The sequence below is a fragment of the Mastigoproctus giganteus genome, chromosome 1 (assembly GCF_048544385.1).
Source record: "Mastigoproctus giganteus isolate SK-2022 chromosome 1, ASM4854438v1, whole genome shotgun sequence".
NCBI classification, from domain to species: domain Eukaryota; kingdom Metazoa; phylum Arthropoda; class Arachnida; order Uropygi; family Thelyphonidae; genus Mastigoproctus; species Mastigoproctus giganteus.
This window is the reverse complement of record NC_143575.1, coordinates 213,769,321-213,791,590: the sequence shown is the minus strand read 5'-3', so window position 1 is coordinate 213,791,590 and position 22,270 is coordinate 213,769,321. Positions and strand designations below refer to the sequence as shown.

The following is a 22,270-nucleotide window of genomic DNA, read 5'->3' as shown; positions in this document are numbered from 1 at the left end:
TGTGTTTCTTAATTAATAGCATAACCCCTCCTCCCTTCCTATCCTGTCTATCCTTTCTGTACACATTGTACTCCCCAAATTCCAGTTCTGCATTTCTTATATCTGTGTGACACCACGTCTCTGAAATCCCCACAATATCTGCCTTTGATGTTTTGAGCAATACCTCAAATTCATCAAATTTATTTACTAAACTCCTAGCATTGGTGTACACACAAGTATACATGCACCTGTTCTTTTTCTTAGCTACCCTAACACAACCCATGTGTTTACTTGTACCCCAATGATTCCCAGCAGTCTCTGAAATATCCTGCATCTTATTTTCCAGGCTGCGGCTCATTCCAATAGAAGCAGTGCAAGAATCACTTTCACCTCTGCCAGTGGCTACTGTTAATCTATTAGTCCTTGTATCCCCCCAATCTAGCAGTTTTCCGACCCACCTAACATTGCCTCTATAGCATCAGCAAACATTCTTGCACCCTTTCTATTTAAGTGTATCCCATCCCTGTAGAAGCAGTCTCTCCTGTTAACAAGTACAGACCAGGCTGAAAAAAATTCTACCCCTTGAGCCCTGCACAATCTTTCCAGGGCCGAATTGATTGACAGGGCTCTCATCATATACTCCCTCCTATCGTGTCTGGGAAGAATTGCAGACACTTTCAATTTCAACCCTAATTCACGGCTTTTTTTCATCAGTGACCTGTACTTGTCAAGTAATTCCGCCGGTCTCCTACTCTTAATGTCATTAGTGCCAACGTGTACAACTATATCACCTTTTGTGCCCTTAAAAGATGATATCCGCTCTACAACGTCATCAACTTTTTCCCCTGGCAGACATACCCTGGTCCTATTCCACCTATCCTTTTTACAAAGCATGTTTCCCGTTTCCCTGACAATAGAGTCACCAACAACTACTAGTTCCTTTGGGACCAGCGCATTCTGCCTGGGGGTTGCCGCTGTGTTCCGCGATGACCAAGTGCAAGCTCTGGCATTGGTGTGGGCAGCTGAGAGCTTGATGGGCCCCTCACTTGTAATCCTTCGAGGGCATCCACCCTATCCTTCAAGCTCTCATATAGGCCCATAACAACGCTGAGTTGTCGCCTTATCTCCTTACACTCCTTGCATCGCACACACACAAAGACATCCCCCATGGCAGTATCATGTCCCATACTTGACTGCTCCGCAAACATCAAGCAAATAGTGCATCTTACAAGGCTGTGATTCAGAGGACAACTGCCCCCCTCAGTTCTCCCCTGGGCCACAGCATTCCCATTAGCTTGAGCCCTTTGCTTTGCTGCTCTGGTTTGAGTCATGATTTAGATTTACTTTCAATAAAATTTCAATTTCTGTACAAAATTAAATCCTAAACTTGTATCCAAACACAGTTATAACGCTATATTTATGTTTCTGTAACGAGTGTTATCTACGGAATATTTACGTTTCAGTAACGAGTGTTATCTACGAAATATTTACGTTTCAGTAACGAGTGTTATCTGCGAAATCTCTTTATATAACTTTCGTATCAAGTTATGTATTAATTATTTGTTTTTACTAATTATTTATGTTACGTAACCTAAGTGGTTATATGTATAATTAATTATGTTAAATAAAATTAATTATATTACGTTTGTAATCTAAGTCGTTATATGTATTTATTTAAACGTACAATTTAACTGCTAACGAAGTTCAACTAACGCTATCTAGTACGGTATATCGTATCACAAAGGCGGGAAAATTACGAACGGTTAGCGGAGTTGAAACACGTGGAAACCTTTACCGATACTTTTATGCAATTACAAGGCCGAGTAAAGAATAAATACACCAAATTAATCAGAAAATCACAAAATAATGTTATACTACTAAATTTAAATCAAAAGTTTTAGAAAAACAATAATTTCAAATCAATAATTAACAAAAATCCACTTAGCGGCTTTGAAAACGACCGTCTCTAGTAGCCTCGTCAGCAGATAATTAAGTAGAAAGGATTGACGTATAGCTTACACTTCCCGGATTCCGTAGATGTCAAATATGGATCAGTTTGGTGAAGCTGATACTAGAACATAGTAACTAAACTGGGAGCACACAAACATGCGACCTGACGCTGGCAAGCACTTAAACAACCCCGTTCTCGGTCAAGAACTGCATAGTTTTATCTCTTGGAAACTCAGTTTTCTTCCAGTTATACTTCGTGGCCTTAGCTGCCTTGGCATTAACTCACACCGCGTACTTTAATAGGCATACCAGTGTATCATGGTGGACCTGTTGTATACAGTATACATATGTACCGTGTACAATTCTTTTTTTATTCCTTTTTAATCAATATTTTCCTTCACACGACGCACTTCCTGTTCCGTTTATGTCGGTTAAAAAAACTGTGCATGCATGCTTGAAGATCCTGTTAATTAAAGTTTGTGAATTGTCTGATTCAGATGTTTTTTGTTTTTGTATTGCTTTATTTCTTTATTTATGTGAGCAGTAACGATAGATACGTGAGTAAATTTTAGTTGTTAAAAGCGAAGTGGTCTTTGCCAAGAGGACGGAAGAGAAATGTTCCCCTTTTAAACAAAGCTCGATCCAGCTAACTTTCTTCGGCGAGGATGATTGAAGTCAGTGAGTACACAATTTTAAGTCGAATGGGTGTAGTGTTGTTTCTTCTCGCATAGGCAACAGTTCTGCAAATATCAACTCGTAAGATGCAAATAACTGAACAAGATGGGATTAATAACGATTCCGATGGAAGTAGAATTTTTCTATTATGAAACTTCTGACGACGTAAAAGACTCCACTAGAAGGGAGTAGTATGTTATCCCCACCTTTTGGAAGAAGAAAGCCACTTCACATAAGTCTGAGTCGCTGTATTTTTTCCATTAGCAATCTCGGACTGCTGGTCTGATAGTTCTTTGTCAATCAGACTGTAATAGTTTCACTTGAGGTTTGGGACTTCTGTACGAAATCATTGCACATCGGTTTGTTGGTAAACGATTCAAAAACAATAACCATGGGCATAACCACAAATTCTGAGCTCCAAGATTTCGAACTTTAACAGATATACTTTTGCCATACCAACAGTCAGGATCTTCTAACTTTTCAGGTCCTACTGCTGTCGCACGCTGATGCGCATGAGGGCTCAAATTTATCGGTTGCAACACGGATTATAACAATTAATAAATAATAATTTGAAAAAAAAAAACCCCCATAAAGCAATCCATTTACTGTAATTAGTATTTCGTTTTACATGGCAGGACAACAAAGCGTTTTCCTGTTCTCTAGTCTTTCTTATTGATCACGTGATAATTTTTACAGAACACTCGTGTTGATCTCGAAGCAGTTAAATGAAACTGCTTTGGATTAACTTCCGTATTTTGTTTTAAAAAAATAGCTAAAAAACTCACCTTTCTGCCATCCTCTTTATTCCGAGTTACTATAGTGCAGAGAAGTTCTATAGGCAGTTGAAAGTCACTGGTTAGCTGCTTTTTTTTTTCTCTCATTCCTAATACCTTTCACCCACATAATTTGTGGTGCCGACTGCTTATGTAACTATTGCGTTTCTTAGACGAACACTTTATCGATGAGTGGCTGGAATTGTAGCTTGAATGTGTCGCGCAATAGCTAGTGGATGACCTTGAGCCGCCTTTCGAAATTCTCTACTACAGTATTAACAATAATATGGCAATAGCAGTAGCGATGTGGAACAGTATTCGATGGTAGGCCAGATTTGCAGAAAGCAGATGTTCAGAAGAAAAGTAAAGTCAAAAGCGAAAGACACAGGCATAGTATTTTGATGTAGAGCTCCCAAACTTTTATGCCTTGCGCCCCCGTAAACACCAAGTGCGTCCACCAGGGGACGTACCCCACATTTTAGGAACCTTTGATGTAGAGGAAACGATATTTGTGATATTCTTTAGCCAAGAGATTGCAAGTTAACTGAAGAAATATATTCATATGTAGAAATCTGTGTTGTTGAGGATGAGAATTTGGGAAGCATTTTTTTCGCGATATGACAGAGAATTGTGGGTAATGTGAAATCTCGAGAGTTTAAGTGGCTGCAACCGAATATTATGATTAAAATATGTTAAAATGTATACTTTATCGTATTTAACCTGAAATATGATATTGCAGTTTATTATTGTGATATCGTGGTTTAATATTAAAATATTACATGATTTTATTTCTACAAATATGCCTGCATGTAAAGATTTGTATGAATTAATTTAAATAAATCGAATATTTAAAGTAGTAGGATGTTTATATTCCTCAGCTAAAACTGGTTTTGTCGAGCCCAGCACGTTGGATACCACTGACTCAAATCCACTTGTAAAGGCACTTTCTACACGTTTACTCTCTCTCTCTCTCTCTCTCTCTCTCTCTCTCTCAAATCACGTTTCTACTTAAAAAAGCGTCTGACTTAGTAATTTTGAGATTTATCAAACCTTTTTTCAGATGCAGTGAAAACGCGAGGAACTATGACAAAAGAAACACAACGTGAACGATATTTTATATAGTCTTTGCGCATTTAGAAAGTATCTGTAAACAGCGTGTGAATTTATATTTAATAGTTTTAACAGTTATAGACCTGAACTTTGTAACATGAACATATCTGGTATGAAATGTTTCCCATTTCACGTATTAAAAATTAATCATGTTGATTCTTAGACACACTTGTGCAATTTGCTACTCATGTTTGCCTAGATTTCCTCAAAATATTTGCAGGAATTACTTAAGGAGAATTTTGTAACTTGTTAATGCTTGGATTAAGGGGTCACTAAAAAATGAACAATTTAATTCGGAGTGTCGTACGAGAATAAAAATAAAAATGCCTTACTTAGTTTACATTGTCGCTCGGGTGACTTGCTGACATATCACTTATGCCCGCAGTACCTGACAATGTGAAGGAAAATTAATTAATTAATTAATTAACAAGGTTGCGAAGTGCTGCAGGAAAAGAAGAAAGCTGTAGCTAAGCTGTGTTTTAAATAAGTATATCGATTTTTTATCAACTTTAACGGCCTGTACTAGAGATAAAATGTGAACCATCAAAATACAATATTCAAATACCAGTAAATAGATTTGAAAGATGAAAATCGTAGGATTGAAAACTAATCTCTACTGATAGAGATACAAACTACGAGATCACTCCCAAAATACTCGATGAAGAATCTTCCCTGCATAATAGGAGCTATATCTTTTGCAGTTAAGCACACCAAACTTATTACTATTCGGAATTTCTAGTTACAGTTTGTACATTTTGACTAAATTGAAGTCCACTTAAACGAATTTTATTAATGGAAACGAAAAATACACTTATACAGTTCAGTTATCAACTCTTGTTCTCTCAACTCTAAAGATTATTGTCTAGAATAATGGATAGGGCAGGTTATCAAACGTATATACTTATTTTGGTTTGTCTCTCAGTATCGTTTTGTTTGTGCAGGTAGAACAACAGAGAGAGCTGAAAGGCAGGATAAATGAGCTGGAAGAGCAGTTACGACAGAGGGATAATTCGATCAGGAAACTAAAGAGCATCTTATATTCTCAGGTAAGTTGAACCGATATTACAGAAGTTTGTATATTTTAAAAGGCTTATAAAAGAGGTAAATTCGGGTGCAGAGCTTGTTTAAATCGCTTATAGGGAGTTAGTCGATCTCGTACGTGGACAGTAAGGTTCCTCCCCCCCCCCCACCGGATTTTTTCGTCCAGCAAATCGACCAGAGAACACACGCAATTAACGGTCACATGGGCAGATTGATGGTTCTCGGGTGGGTTGATGAGTTGGTTCTCGGGCGGCCCTAATATCAAGTAATTTATATTGATGTAAAATGAAAATGTATAAATAAATTATTTTTAACCTTTTTATTTGAGTAGGGAAGGAGTTCAATTTTAAATATCTGTATCACTAATGTTAAATAAATTACTCGTCTATTGTAATTTACTTATATTAAAATTCATATATTTCACACGCTGCCCATTATATAAATGCGAACACCAACAGTGGGCATAAATATAAATTACTGGGGAAAATTAACAGACTGGACCTCAGGAAGTTTACGTTTGGTCAGCGTGTTGTGGACCATTGAAATAAAATGACTCCCTGAGTAGTCGAGGTTGAGAGGATGGCGAAATTTAAGGAGAAGCTGGATCGGTACCGTCTGGAAACGAAAACGTTATGACAAGGATGGATTTTGTTTTGGGGACAAGTTATTTATTTACTTTTTTATTGCTATTGACGTTGCTATTATTACTACTACTGATGTGGCAGGAGTCTGGCGTTCTTGAATCTTTTAGCCTTTTCTAATACTATTAATCTTTTTTCGCAGAGCGCGTTCAAGCTTCAAGTTTCGAGCCTGTCGCTAGGGAGAGCTATATCCCTTAGTAATGTGAAATGGCTGCAGAGCCAGACAAGGCGTTATGTGTGATGCGTTTCATGAAACGAATCTGTCGTGACAGCAAAGACAGTTTCGTCGTAAGTACGGAAGCGATCCACTAAATAAACTATTGATTCTTCGTTGGCACAAGCATTTTGTGAACGATTGTTGTGCCCATAGAGGCAAGGGGAGGGGATATAACACTATATGGAAATTGTTCTGTTTACAGATAATGCAGAAGCATAACATGCAACATGTGTTTGGAATAATCTTGGGGGGGGGGACAATAACTCCCAAATATTGACACTTGGGGGCATTAATTAATGAATAAAGAGTTGATGAAAACATAAAACGTTAGGCAATCATTTTTACTCAGTCTGCAGAAGGTGCTGTATACTAGTCTGCAACTTAACATAACATATCAAAAACACTCTATGGCAAGTCATTCGCGCATATCGGGTGCAGATCGTGCAGCAACTGAACCCAGTTGCTACACAATCTGCACCCGATATGACAAAATGAAACAGTATGATTGTTCGGAGTTCCTCAAAGACGTTAACGATGACACGGTTGAACAAGTTGGTCTTCAGTAATGAGGCGGCAATTCATCGGGACAATTTGCGAATATGAAGGTGTGACAAACCCTATATGTTAACTGAGTGTGCAAAGGACATTCCTAAGTTTAAGTATTTACAGAAATGTCAGCAGGAAAACAAACAGCAGGACCATCTTCGTCTTTGCAGAACTAACAGTAACAAGAATTGTCTGTTTTTGCATGTTACAGAGTTGGTTAATGCCACAAATGCAGAAAGGCATTCCAAAAATGTAAGTTAAAAGAGTCTACTAAACTTTCTAATAATGTCTGTGTGCTCTTGCCCTTCTAATATGAGAATAGAGAGTTGTTTAACAGTCCATACTGATGTAAATATTTGCTTATATGGGAAAATATATAATTTTCTATTATTTTATTTATAACCGATTGAATTGTAATTGGTCTATAATTACAAAAGTCATCAGGTTGTCCCTTTTTATATATAAGGAGTATTTTAAAGGAAAGTAGATTTGTAGGATAATTTCCCGATTCTAACGTTCGTGCTATAAGCTCCACCAAGAGAACAGTGAACTGTTCTTTATTTCTCTTTACTTTCTCTTTATTTCTCTTTATTTCGGTTACTGTAATACAGTCCAGTCCGTAATTTTTCTTGTTCTTTAACTGTTCTATGATCTTAAGAATTTCCGTGTACTGTGGAGCTAAGATTACACAAGAGTTCACTATCTGGGGAGGACTATCTTTTTGATCAAAGGAGTCTTGGCAATAGTGTATGTTGTATCTACTGAGATCTAATACAGCTTTGGCAAATCTATTTGCAGCCTCATATTGCTTGTTTGAACCAGAGATCTGTTCTAATAATGTTTTAATTTGATTTCCCCTTTTTTTTTTTTTTCCCCTTGTACTTAGTAGGTTATTTTTAATGTTCCATTTTTCCTTTTGAGTTATCTGCTTATCCATAAAAAGTTGATTTTAATAAGTATTTGTTTGTTTTCTAATCATACCTGTCAATTTATTTCTTAGTGTTTTATAATTATGATAATGTTCAATCTTTGATGGACAATTTCTATACTGCCTTAAGTATTTATCTCTTTGTACCATTAATTGTTCTATTTCTTTTTTTCATCCAAGGTGTCTTATGCTTAATCCTGTTACTCCTAGGATTTATGTTGCAATCTGAGTGATTTACTTTTCTCTCCGTATTTAACCTTGAATTGTTTATCATTCGTACTATCTTATTTGAAAAGTCATTTACATTTGTTGTGTAGGATATTTGCTCTTGTAGTAACAAGTTTTCCATGTTCTGTTTCAGTTTACCTGTTGATAAATAATTTTTCTTCGCAACATTTGTTAATTTTATATCTTCACATGGATGTTGTTTTGAGTGCATATCTATTATTAGTATGCACGTTCTGTGATCTGAAAGTTGATTTAATAGTATGTAGGAATTTGCATACTTCAACTTTATATTTGTTATAATGTGATCTAATCATGAGCTTACTGTTGTATCACCCACCATCCTTTGTTGCCTAGTTATTCCAGATGTATATTCAAATCCATAATTGTTTAAGATTGCAGAGTATCTGAGTGTTACATTTTCTGTTTCATCGGTTAGTAAATTGATGTCGAAGTCTCCTACTAGTATGGTCTTATCTGCTTGTATGTCATCCCATTGCAGAATTATATTATCTAATTATATTAGAAAGCTGTTTATAGAATCTGCTGGTGGTCTATAGATAGCACAAATCATGAATGTGTTTTGTGGATCTTCTCCTAATAATTTAACACAAGACTGAGTCAAGTGGTAAGCTTGTATTGCCTTATAGCATGTTCTGTAGTATATTAGTATTCCTCCACCCCTTCTCAACTTATAGACCTTGTCATAACCTTGTATGTTATAATTAGCAGTTTCATGACTTTTTATATTAGCCTCTGTTAATACTATACATGAGATATATTCTTTCATTGCATTTATATATTGTAAGAAGTTAAACCAATTTTTTCTTAATGGCCTGATATTTAGAGCTACCAGAAAAAACTGTTTTTTATCAATTAAAAGAGCTTGAACATTTGGATTATTTAAAAAAATGTAAAGGTAAAGTGAAAATTTGTGATTCCTCAAAAAGCATACCTGATGTCTTAATTTTCCCTTAGTACCAGATTTCAAGTAACTACAATTATTCACAATAAAGGAGTCTGTTTTATATACTGCAGTTCCTTTGAACTCAATAATAATAATAATAATGCTGGTCGCGATGGCCCAGTGGTTAAGACACTGGACTACCAGCCTGATGGACCCGGGTTAGAATCCCGCCTTGATGGAAGCGAACAGCGGCTCTGTTATGCTGGGAGACCAATATAATAATAATATTTTAAAAATGATGATAAAAAAAACCTCGCGAAAGTTACCCCATTAGACTTACCTTCCCCAAGGTCGCGAGAACTAAATAAAAAAGAAACCACTGGATATAAGCCTAAGCTAACCAAGTCCACCTCCATAGATGCATGATGTCGCACAGAAATATTATTCATACTGCATTGAGTGTGGCTCAGGATAAAGTTACTCGCGTTCAGGCCTTAGGCAGAGGGGTCGGTTCGAAAAGTTGAAGACTGTCTCCCGAGCAAGACAGTGGAGCAAGTGGCACACCCCCCGTAAGGCTACCACAAGAGAAGGGCAAGACCATCCAACCCCACCAACTGGAAGTGCTTCCTGCGCAACTGCGCTAGTGACCACCCAGGAAGGAAGAAAACGCCAACGCATGAAGTGGAGCATTGAAATGAATACATACATCAAACGATCATACTAGGAAATAACCAGGCTAGACACCGATATGACAATGTACAGGTGGCGACTACATACCAAGTGGCTGGAATGATACGCGGATATTCAGGTCACCGAATATCCGGATATTAGCAGCGATTAGCAGACCAAAGAAGGACCATCTTCACGAAGAGCCTAATAGCTCCTGCCATCTTCTACTACCTCTCCTACTAGAGGTAGTAGAGTACTCCAGTCCGAGTAATACACACTACTCGCACTGGAGCGAGTCCGAGTAGTGTGTATGTGGGGAGCATTGTCGAGGCCACGCTATGTCAAGGATCTGGGTATATTCTTACCACATGTACGCCATATCCAAAAATTTCATTACTTCATACAGCATGTCCCATCCACTTTTTCTTACTATTGAATACACCATGAATTGTCAAACTAATAGAGCAAGCTTATCTGCGAAAAGATCTAAACCTCCGAAGGACTTCTTAATTCATTTCACAAATATACGTGGTCTCAATTCTAATCTCAACGATGTCCATTTCCACATGCAGTCTGCCAAACCCCATGTACTTTTTCTAACAGAATCTCAGTTATCGGTTGATTCAACTACTGCTCATCTGAGATGCTCAAATTATTCCCTGTATGATTCCTATCGCCTCAAATGTGGTACTTGTGCACATGTCCGTTCTGATATTCCCTGTCAGAGACTTGGCAATTTGGAATCTCCTCTCTTTGATCTTCTCTGGCTTAAAATCTCTCTACCTCATTGTGTCAAATTCATCTGTTGTCTCTACCGTTCTCCCAACTCCTCTAATCACTTGGAGCTCTTTGATTTCCTCTCTTTGCAACTTGACTTTCTCCAGTCCAACTTTCCTAACATTGAGGTAATTTTCCTTGGTGATTTAAATGTTCACAACTCCAGCTGGATTCCATTTTCTAGTCACACCGACCCAGCAGGTCGAGATGCTGAGGCTTTTGCAATTACTAATGACCTAGCACAGATTGTTCATTCACCTACAAGAATACCGGACAATCCTAATCATACAGCCAATACGCTTGATCTTTTTCTCACAAACAACCCTTCCAAGTACACAGTCGAAGTGAGAGGTCGTTTAGGCACTTCAGATCACAACTTGGTGATTGTCTCTTCTCCAATCGAACCTTTATCTCATGGCTATTCCCAACCTCGTGTTGTTTGCCATTACAAGAATGCAAAACGGGACGACCTGCGAGACTTCTTTTCTTCTTTTCCTTGTTCGGATTACTGTTTCAAAACTTCAGATGTCAACGTTTGCTCAGTCGTGTCAGTGAAATTATTCTTACAGGAATGGAATCCTTTATCCCACACTCCACTTTAAAATCCCGTCCTTTATCTAAACCTTGGTTTTCCAATAAATGTGCTAAGGCTGTCCAAGAGAACAATGTCGCATATCGTAATTGGCTTGTTTCTAATTCTTCAGTTTCATTTTCTGCCAACACCAAAGCTCGCAACAATTGTAAAGCAGTTATTAATCAGTCCAAACTAGAGTTTGAAAGGCTAAGAGTAGAAACCTTGCTTCTTGGCATAATGGTAGCCGAGCATTCTGGTCTCTTGCCAAAGCTATTGGCCGCAACGTTTGCCCATCTCTGCTCCCACCTCTGTCCAAACCAGATGGTTCTGTTGTCACTTCAGCCAAGGATAAAACTGACCTGCTAGCATCCCATTTTTCTTCCAGCTCATGTATTAATGATCTTGGTAAAACACCTCCCACCATTCCCAACACGCTCCATTCAATGCCTCATGTTGTCTTCCGTCAAAAGGATATATGAGAAGGAATTTGATGAATCTTGATGCTAAGAAAGCTCCAGGTCCTGATGGTATTTCTCCACCTGTTCTCAAAACCTGTACTCCTGAACTTACTCCTATTCTTTGCCGCCTTTTCTCACTTTCTTATTCCAAAGGTGTTTTTCCTTCTGCTTGGAAATTTGCTCATATCCAGCCAGTTCCTAAAAAGGGTGACAAATCCCTCCCATCCAATTATCGTCCCATTGCAATTACTTCTACTCTTTCTAAAGTAATGGAGAAATCAATTAACCGCCAACTCTTAAACTACCTAGAAACCTTCCGTCTGATCAATGATCGCCAGTATGGATTCCGTCAGTGTCGATCCACTGGTGATATTCTGGCTTATGTTGCCCATTTATGTACTAATTCAATTGAAAGGTTCCGTGAAACACAAGTAGTTGCTCTTGACATCTCAAAGGCTTTTGATCGTGTTTGGCATAAAGGTCTTCTAAACAAGCTTCCATCTTATGGTTTGCCAACTGTTTTTAGTAATTGGTTATCCAGTTTTCTCTCTGATCGCTCACTGAGGGTGATGGTAGATGGCTCTCTGTCTTCTAACTTCTCCACTAATGCCGGTGTCCCCCAAGGTTCAGTTCTTTCCCCCACTCTTTTCCTCTTGTATATCAATGACCTTCTTCCATTCACTGGAAATCCTATCCATAGTTTTGCCGATGATAGCATATTGCATTCCACTTTCCAGTTTGAGAAACCTTGTCCTGCTCAATCAGCTTCAACTTCTCGAAAATCTGCTACCAATTCCTTAAATGCCGATCTTCAGGTAATTCTCCAGTGGGGCAAAGACAACTTAGTTGATTTCAACCCTTCTAAAACTCAGTCTTGTCTTATATCTCGCAAAAAGGATTCTTCTGCTCCTATACTTATGTTTAGTGACACTCCAATTCCTAGGCAAAATGATATATCTCTTTTGGGGATTACCCTGACTTCTAATCTCTCTTGGCACAAGCACATTACAAATATTGCTTCCTCTGCATCTAAAAAACTTGGTTTTCTCTTTCGCTCTCGGCGTTACTTTTCTTCCAAACAGCTGCTCACTCTGTATAAATCGCAAATCCGCCCAGCCATGGAATATTGTTCCCACATCTGGGGTGGTGCCCCCAAAACCTCTCTCAGGCTTCTAGATTCCATTCAGAAGAGGGCAGTTAAGTTAATTAATGATTCATCTGTAACAGAGTCTCTCCACTCGCTTTCTCTTGGACGCACTGTTTCTGCTGCATGCCTCTTCTACAGATACTTCCATGGGCACTGTTCTTCTGAATTGGCTTCTATAATTCCCACTCTCTCTTTCAAAACAGTCCGAACACGTGCTGCAACCAGTCAACATCATTTTGCTTTCCAAGTTCAAACTGACAGAACCAACTTTTCATCTTCCTCATTTATTCATTCAACTGCCGTTTTCTGAAACAACTTCCTTTATACGTATTTCCTGAAAATTACAATCTACAGAAATTCAAGTCCAATGTCAACAAATATCTTCTTTCGTCTTCTCAACCTCCAAGCCCAAGCTCGGTACTAAGTACTATAGGTTCTAATACCTCTCGTGTTTTGGGTTCACATAAAAAAAAAAAATCTTAGGAAAAATCAAACAAGATGTCAGCGGTAAACTCCAAAGTACAAAGAATATAAAACCAGAGGAGGAACAGCATACCATGAAATCAGAGGAGAAACAGCAATATGAAATACAACCTAGAGTAGCTGAAGTGGAAAGAGACGAAGTCATGATATCCAGAATAGAAGACGAGTGGAAGAAGGCTTTAAGAGAATTCGAAGGAATGGACCCCACAAGAACCCACGTGATATCTAAGCAGAGGCCAAATAAGATCCTGTGGAAAGTAACAGACCACCTCAATCGGCAAATAATGCCACATTACCTTGACAACAATGGTGCAACGCTGGAGACTATCCACACAGCCGTATACTGTGCTGCCATAGTAGCAACTAGGATTAATGGAAAAGAAACGAGAGACCAGCAGCAGAAGAACCGAAAAGAGAAGGAACCGCCAGCTTGGGAAAGAAGACTTCAGCAGAAGACAGAAGAATTAAGAGTCAAGATAGGTCAGTTGACCCAGTACCAACAGGGTAATAGAAGTAAGAAATTGATTGGAAAGGTGAAGAGCATCCTCAAGAGAGACAGTGTTCACAGCAAAAATGAGACTAGAAATCAGAGAATAGGATAATACTTGGACACACTGAAGCAGAACCACCTCGCACTCAGCAAGAGACGACACCAATACAAAGAGAGCTCCCAGAGGAAAATAAACAACCGAATCTTCGATGAGGACCAAAGAGCCTTCTACAGGAAACTGGGTGAAGATGAGAAAGCAGGAAACGGACCACCCGAGAAGAAGGCGATCGAGGAGTTCTGGGGAAATATCTGGAGCAGTGAAGTAAGACATAACAGCAGAGCACCATGGATGGAAGTGGAACGGAAGAAAACCAAAAACATATAAGAGATGCGAAAGTTGGAGATTCGAGAAGAAGAAGGAGTAAAACAGTCGATCAAGAACACCCACAACTGGCGAACCCCAGGAATTCATAACATCCACAACTACTGGTACAAGAAGCTCACCTGCACACACACACACACACACACACACACACACACACACACACACACACACACACACACACACACACACACACACACACACACACACACACACACACTCTAGCAGAGCAGTTCACTCGAATGATAAGGCACCCGGAGACAGTCCCGAAGTTGCTCACCGAAGGAGTCACATATCTGAAGCCTAAAGACGAAGATACAAGAAACCCGGCGAAATACAGGCCAATCACTTGACTCCCAACGATGTACAAGATCCTAACCAGCTGCATAACCAAGAAGAAATCAGCCCACTTAGAGAGTCAGAACATAATGGCCGAACAGCAGAAACGATGCAAGCGGAAGAGCAAAGGATGCAAAGAGCAATTAACAATAGATGCCCCAGTTATGCAGCGAGTCTACAAGAAGAACCGCAACCTATAGACGGCCGACATTGATTACTGCAAGGCCTTCGACTCCGTACCTCATTGCTGGCTAATAGAGACCCTGAAGATCTACAAGGTCAATCCGATAATGACAAACTTCCTAGGAGCAACGATGGCGAAATGGAGTACCACCATTAAGGTCGAGAATATCACAATCAGGCCAATCCCCATTAGAAGAGGAATCTTTCAGGGAGATGCTTTGAGCCCACTATGGTTCTGTGTAGCACTCAACCCGCTGTCCACCATGCTCAGCGGCAGAAAGTATGGATATAACCTCAAAGAAGGAAGAAAGAACCTGTACACCCTCACCACACCTGATGTACATGGATGACATCAAGCTCTACACGGCAACCGAGAAGCAACTTCAGCAACTACTCCGGATCACCGAAGAATTCAGTAAGGACATCAGGACGGAATTTGGTCTAGATAAATGCAAGACCCACACACTGCACTAGGGAAATTTAGTTGGCCGAAACTATCAGCTGCTGACTGGTAAAGAGATCGAAGCTATGACAGAAGAAGAGACCTACAAATACCTAGGGATGATGCAGGCTGAGTAGTTAGAACACAAGGATAAATTTGATGAATTTGAGGTATTGCGCGAAACATCAAAGGCAGATATTGTTGGGATATCAGAGACGTGGTGTCACACAGATATAAGGAATGCAGAACTGGAATTTGGGGAGTACAACGTCTACAGAAAAGATAGACTGGCTAGGAAGGGAGGAGGGGTTATGCTATTAGTTAAGAAATACATAAAATCCAAGGAAGTGAAGCCAGTGGACATCGCTGGACAGTGCAGTGTCGAGTCAGTTTGGTGTGACTTAAGCATTGTAAGATCAAAATTGAGAGTAGGAGTGTGCTATAGGCCTAATGACTCTGATGAGTATAATAAGAAACTGTACAGGGAAATAGAGTGGGCCAGTAAATCAGAGTCTTATAATGGAAGATTTTAATTTCCCAGATATTGACTGGAATTTGGGGGCTGGTCACTCACACACTAGCAAGGCTTTTGTGGATTTATTGGATGATTGTTTTCTACATCAGCATGTTCGGGAGCCAACTAGAGGAAGGAATACTCTTGATTTGATTATCAGCAGTGATTCTTCATGCATTAAGAATCTGCAAGTAAATGAACAACTAGGTGGCAGTGATCACAGTGTGCTGAAGTGGGATTTACTCAAAGAGGAAACTACAATTAGGGGTAAAGGGAAGGGTTATTGCTTTCGTAAAGGCGACTACGATGGACTGAGACAGTATTTAAATTCTATACAGTGGAACCAACTGATGATGTTACCAACAGCAAATGCAAAATAGGAAGCATTCAAAGAACTTATCTTGGAAGCTACTAGGCTTTACATACCAACTAAGAAATATTTTTCAAGGTTTAGGCCTAAATGGATGTCAGATGAACTGATGAGGCATATGGCAGAGAAGAAACATGCATGGGATACATACAAATTAACACATGACACAGAAGCCTATGATATATACAAGTTGATCTGTAACCAAGTGACAAAGGAGGTTAGGCAGGCGAAGGCAGATTACGAGAAATCTTTGGCAAGGGATGCAAAGAGTTCTTTACTTACGTAAATTCTAGAAGTAAGGGGATGAATCAGATTGATCCACTTGATATCGAGGAGTCAACTGTTGATGATCCTGCTCAGGTAGCTAACAAACTAAATGAATATTTTGCATCGACATTCACCCATGAGGAGTTATTTAACGAGGGGAAAGCCAGAGGTGTATTCAACTCTAGCAGTAAGCCAGAGAATCTTGTAATAACTGAGAGTAAAGTGGAGGAGAAATTGTCGAAGATAAACACAAGGCACCCGGGGTGGATGGGATCTATCCAGTTATATTAAAGGAGGCAGCAGAGGAAGTAAGCAAACCCTTAGCCATAATTATGAGAGCTTCCTTGGACTCAGCGGAGGTACCCACAGACTGGAGATGTGCAAATGTGACCCCAATTCACAAAGGAGGATCAAAGGCTGACACAAGTAATTATAGACCTGTGAGTTTAACTTCTGTTCCAGAAAAATTAATGGAGGCACTAGTTAAAGAAGCACTGCGGGATCATTTAGACAAGACTTCAGTTATAGCTCGGACACAGCATGGTTTTGTTAAGGGGAAGTCTTGCCTGACCAATTTGATTGGATACTATGATACAGTCACAAAGGAACTGGATGCAGGGAATAACTTTGATATTATATACTTGGATCTTAGAAAGGCTTTTGATACTGTTGCACATGGAAGACTGCTGCACAAATTGGAGCACTGTGACATTGGAGGCAAATTGCTGCTGTGGATAAAGGGGTGGCTGAGGGGGAGAAGACAGAGAGTGGTAATCAATGGACACTGCTCGTCGTGGACTAATGTTATTAGTGGAGTCCCTCAGGGCTCAGTGTTGGGTCCATTATTGTTTTCTGTATTCATAAATGATATTGATGATGGTATATCAAGCGTAATGTCCAAGTTTGCAGACAATATGAAGGTTGGCAGGGTTGTCAAGGACACTACTGACACCATGCTACTGCAACAGGATCTGGGCAACAGGATACTACACATGGGAAACAGCAACCCCAGGGCAACGTATCAACTCTGTGGTACTACACTGACAGTGGTAGAGAATGAAAGGGACCTGGGGGTGGTTGTGCAGGCAGATATGAAGTTCTCTGAGCAGTGCAGACGGGCTGCAAGAGTAGCTCATGGTGTATTGTCAATGATATATAGGAATTTTTCTAGCAGGGATAAGGAGGTGATATTCCCTTGTATAAGGCAATGGTCAGGCCACACCTAGAGTACTGTATACAGGTCTGGAGGCCTCATTTCAAGAAGGATGTAGAGCTGCTGGAACGAGTACAGAGAAGGGCAACAAGATTAGTCAATGGAACAAAGGGGTGCTCTTACGAAGAAAGGCTTAAGTTTTGCAAATTACAGTGTCTGGAGACTAGGCACCAACGAGGTGATCTGATAGAGGTGTATAAAGCCTTGAATGGTTTGAGCATGCTCAATGCTGATGGGATTCTTCCTCTCGCTCAGAATAATCACCTGACTGGGCATAAATTCAAATTGAGGAAAGACAGATGTAGGATAGACGTGCGGAAATTTGCCTTTAGCCAGCGGGTGGTTGGTTGGTGGAACAGACTTCCATCCCTTGTCGTGGAAGTTGATAGCCTAAATAAGTTTAAGGCTCAGCTGGACAGGTATTTTGAACGAACAGAGGGGTGAAGTGGAAGTGGTTTTTTTTTTTTTTGGCTGATGCTGCATAAGCTTGCTTTCTTGCATCAAATGCCTCTACTAAAGCTAATGCTAATGCTAAGGAAATGAAGAAGTGCCTGACCGAAGAATATCATCAGAGACTCAGAAGCCTGCTGAAATCAAAACTTAATGGAGGGAACACAGTTAAAGCCATAAACACCTATGCAGCTCCAGTACTAACATACACCTTCGGAGTCATAGATTGGACTAACACCTAGCTAGAAGATAACATGCGAAACACAAGGACAATGGTGCCCAAGAGTCTCCAACACCACCCGAAGTCAGCAGTGGAGATACTAACAATATCTCGGAGGAAGGGGGGAAAGGGCCTGATAGACCTGATAGAGCAACAGAAAACAGCGATAGTTAACCTGAAGGATTACTTCGATAACAACACAGCATCAGGCCATAAAGAAGATAGATAAGTGGTATACCACACTAAACCTAAGCGAGGAACCCTCTCCCGCCCAGACGGTACAAGAAACGAAGTTAGAAAGGTGGGCAAAGAAGACACTCCATGGCAGACACTACAATGACCTCCATCAAGATGACATCAATAACACTGCTTCCAATGCATGGCTCACAAGCGGGACGCTCTTCCCCGAGACTGAAGGATTTATGCTCGCCATCAAAGACCAGGTAATCAACGCCAGAACCTATAGAAAATACATCGCAAAGGAGCCCGGAATGTCAGATGACACATGTGGACGATGCCACCTGGCCTCAGAAACGATCCAACACATCACGGCGGGATGCAAGGTGATCACCCAGACTGAGTACACTCATAGGCACGACTTGGGGGTTTTATTGGCGCATTAGCGACTAAGGCTATAATGCGCCATAGGCACGACCAGGTAGCCAGGAGAATACATCAGAAGCTAGCGAGGAAATACCAGTTGACCAAAGAAAGTGTGCCATACTACAAGTACGAACCCCAGGCAGTACTAGATACCCGAACCCACAAGCTGTACTGGGACCGCGCCATAATAACGGATAAGACCATCCGCACAAAAGACCGGACATAACCTTTGTGGACAATATGGAAAAGGCTACCTACCTGATTAATATAGCGATGCCCAACACTAGCAATGTGCAGAAAACCCATGAGGAAAAAATTAGGAAGTACACGAACCTGAGACATGAGGTCAAGGAGATGTGGCATATGCAAGAAGTATCGACCATCCCGATCATCGTGTCAACCACCGGTATGTTACCAAAGACTCTACATAGCAGCCTAGCAGCAATAGGTCTCCCAGAGAACACCTACAAGGAACTCCAGAAAGTCGCAATCCTGAACACCTGTAGGATAGTCAGAGATTTCCTCGACCAACAGTAAGACCAGACATTACAACCACCCGTACCCGTCACGGAGTGGAATCCCCTAATCAGGGAGAAATAATAATAATAATAATTACATCCTTCCGTTGCCTACAACACTAGAATAGCTCGCAGCACGAATCAGAGAGGTCTATATAACAATTGACCACAGAGGTTGATTATCAGTATAACAATCGTGGTGCTCGCATTGAATCTCATTAATTTTTCATAATACTTGTCTTCCAGATGACTTGCGTTTCGTAACTATACCTTAAACGTGTTCTGAAGAATAAATGATTAAAATTACCTATCAAAGGATTTGGCGTGGTCAAGTCGAATCGAGTGGTCGACAGATCAATCGGGTTATCTGGTCTTGGAGAATTTCGAAGTGTTGCGCTTCCCCTGGTCCAGGTAATCGAACTTGATTCATCGTAGAATGAAAAAGTATGAGAAACAATAACTGAGATGTTGTTTTCCACATTACCATGGTTATGGTAATGGAGAAAACGTGGTTAATAATGACGCAATTATGAACAAGTTGGTATTAAGATATGCGTATCTGCCACTAGTCATTTGTGGCTGATGATTAATATTACCCAGTAAATAACGCGGGAGAGGTTTTTTTTTTTTTTTTTTTTTTTCTTGGTGAAGACTTACAATTTGCTTATTTCTTATTATTATTTTGTTTTAGTTCATAATGTAAAAGTTGTTGTGAATTGAAAGAAAGTTTTTTCTTTTTGAGTTTGCGTACGCAGCACAACTTTCCAGAAAGTATAAAACTACTGATATTAGCACTCCTTTCCCCAATATCAAAAGGAGTTTAACAGAGATGAAAAGAAACATGCTTAGACTGTTTTGTGATCGTTTTGTCCACTACTTCAGTAGTGGGACAAAAAGATCACCTAAACAATATCTAATTGATTTGCTTCGTTTTCTTGAAAGAGTCCTCCAATTTCTAAAGCTGCTCCCGTAACTCAACGAACAACTGGACCCTGATTCGTCTTTCCAAAATTATTTCCTTGAGCATATGCAAGCTTATATCAGCTGTTTTGAAGTTAAGAAGTTATTTGAGTGCAAGTGTCATAACGAAATGGAGAAGTAAAGATTTCCAATTTCATTCTTTGTCATCTGTGTTCTAATGCTCTCTAATCCACACCCTTTCAGAGTCGGAGAGGCTCGCGTCGGTCCAGGATATCGTCGAGTACCTTCGACGACATCAGCGCATTAGACGATCTCTGCCTTTCCAGTTCCGGTTCCGAGGAAATTGATAAACCTGTCTTTGAGGTAAGTTGTGATCTTTATTTTTTCATCGTTGCCATAATACGAAAGCAAAACATAATACTGCGAACACTTTGATTATGCGATGATTTTTATTTACTTATTATTTCTATTATTTAAAATCTATCTATTATTTAAAAAAAAAGTCTCCTTTTTTAATGTATTTGTGAATAATGAATATTAATTTTAAGTTTATTTTCTTAGTTTTAATAGTTAATTAAAAATTATTCAGACACTTTTCATTTTTTCTAAGATGGCAACTACTAAGAAGTGATGAGGTTACAGTGTGTCGCCTTCAGTGAATTAAATTTCAATGTAATAAGATGCTTTAGACGAAATCAGTTACAAAGTAATAATTTATTTTACTTTTTTTTTATTATGATATTTTTTGAATTTTTTTTCTTCAAATGATTTGTTCTTACATTCGTTTTATTATTTTTATTAGGACATGTGATTTCATTATTTTTTAAATTCACAACGATTTTAGTGCACGGGTTCCTGTTTTAGAATAGTAGTGAATCCCACACACCACGCAATCTATCGTTGTTCTTTTGAAAATGCTACGCATTATCTTGGAATGGTGTCGTACATTGGCGAAGTTCCGAACCAGTTTAGAACTTTGTCAATGAACTAGTCAACTATAACTAGTCCAAATTTTCTTACAAACACCTTTTTGTTCGACAATTACATTGTTTATTCTTGTGATTCATAAACCATTAAGTCTGAAGAATTATTTCACTCAATAAATATCGATTATTATCATACAACTAATGCTGCGCGATAACATTAGTGGACTCAGAAAAACAGTGAAAAGTAGGGATTGGTTTCCAGACAATGATACAAGTTTGAATTTGAATATTTCATGTTAATCTTTTAGCATATCATAAAAGAATAACAGAGAGAAAGAGAGCAGATTGAAGCCCCGAAAATATGACATAATTTCCAAAAAAATAAAATGTTTTTATATCGTTTATTTTATTCATGGCTCCTCGTCACAATAAATGTTTTTCCTAATTTATTTTAACTAAGAAATTACTGTACTGCCATAATAAGAGGGCGCTGGAAAGGTGTATTTAACTACTAATGGGATGGGGGGGGGTGTCAGAACAGTACATTTTTTTTTTTTTTTTTTTTTTTTTTTTTTTTTTTTATTCACTTCTCCGTAAATCAATGCTGTTATTCACTTTCACTTAAGGTTGAAGAGCCCAGCCAAATTAAAATTTGAAGTCTGATCAGCGGACCATTCGATCACATCATATTGAAATCAACATCATTTGAGAAACAATGACCAAACACTCTCAGAAATCCAGAGAGGCCTGGCCACATCCATTTTTTTTAAACCCATAGCCATAATAAAAATATATAATAAAGATACAGGAAACCAAAACAAGGATACAAAAAAGTAAGACATAATTTGAATGTGAATAATTTGAATATTGGGAAAAAATCTATTTGAGGTCCGGGCTAAAGACACTCATGCTAACACTGGTAGTCCTGATAAGGGCTATGTATATGTATCTTCAGATATCGGAAGCAGAAATCAGTAAGGGCCAGATTATGCTTATAGAGTACGTGTTTGTTTAAACTGGTCGAGACCTGTATCCTCTAACAGTACCTCCTTTAAGTGGTGATTTTGCGAGCCACAAACATCACCAGAAGTTCTAGTCCTCAGAAGCAGGTAGCCATCATTTTTTGGAGTACTCATTTTTTTTCTCTCGGAGGTGAAATGCCTCTGTTACAGTTTCGCTGATTCTTTCTTTGCCTCCATCCGAACTGTGAGACCCATCCGGAATTTCTTGAAAATTTTCAAGAAATTTTTGTCTTGGTTCTGATCTAGGGACAACCACAGCACTCGGTTCGGATATTCTAACTTGTTTAGCTAGAACTTTTATCCTTAGGAT

General features: G+C 39.2%; 1 protein-coding gene across 1 annotated transcript in view; it reads left to right on the top strand.

Moving 5' to 3' along the window:
* Cngl (Cyclic nucleotide-gated ion channel-like) overlaps positions 1-22,270 on the top strand; it is a gene marked incomplete at its 5' end in the record, with an annotated part of 316,907 nt that overhangs the window by 277,535 nt on the left and 17,102 nt on the right. Inside the window, 2 exons of the mRNA XM_090368676.1 lie at positions 5,429-5,533; positions 20,256-20,375. Coding sequence (XP_090224802.1) covers positions 5,429-5,533; positions 20,256-20,375 — 225 coding nt within the window. The remainder of the gene's footprint in view (positions 1-5,428; positions 5,534-20,255; positions 20,376-22,270) is intronic.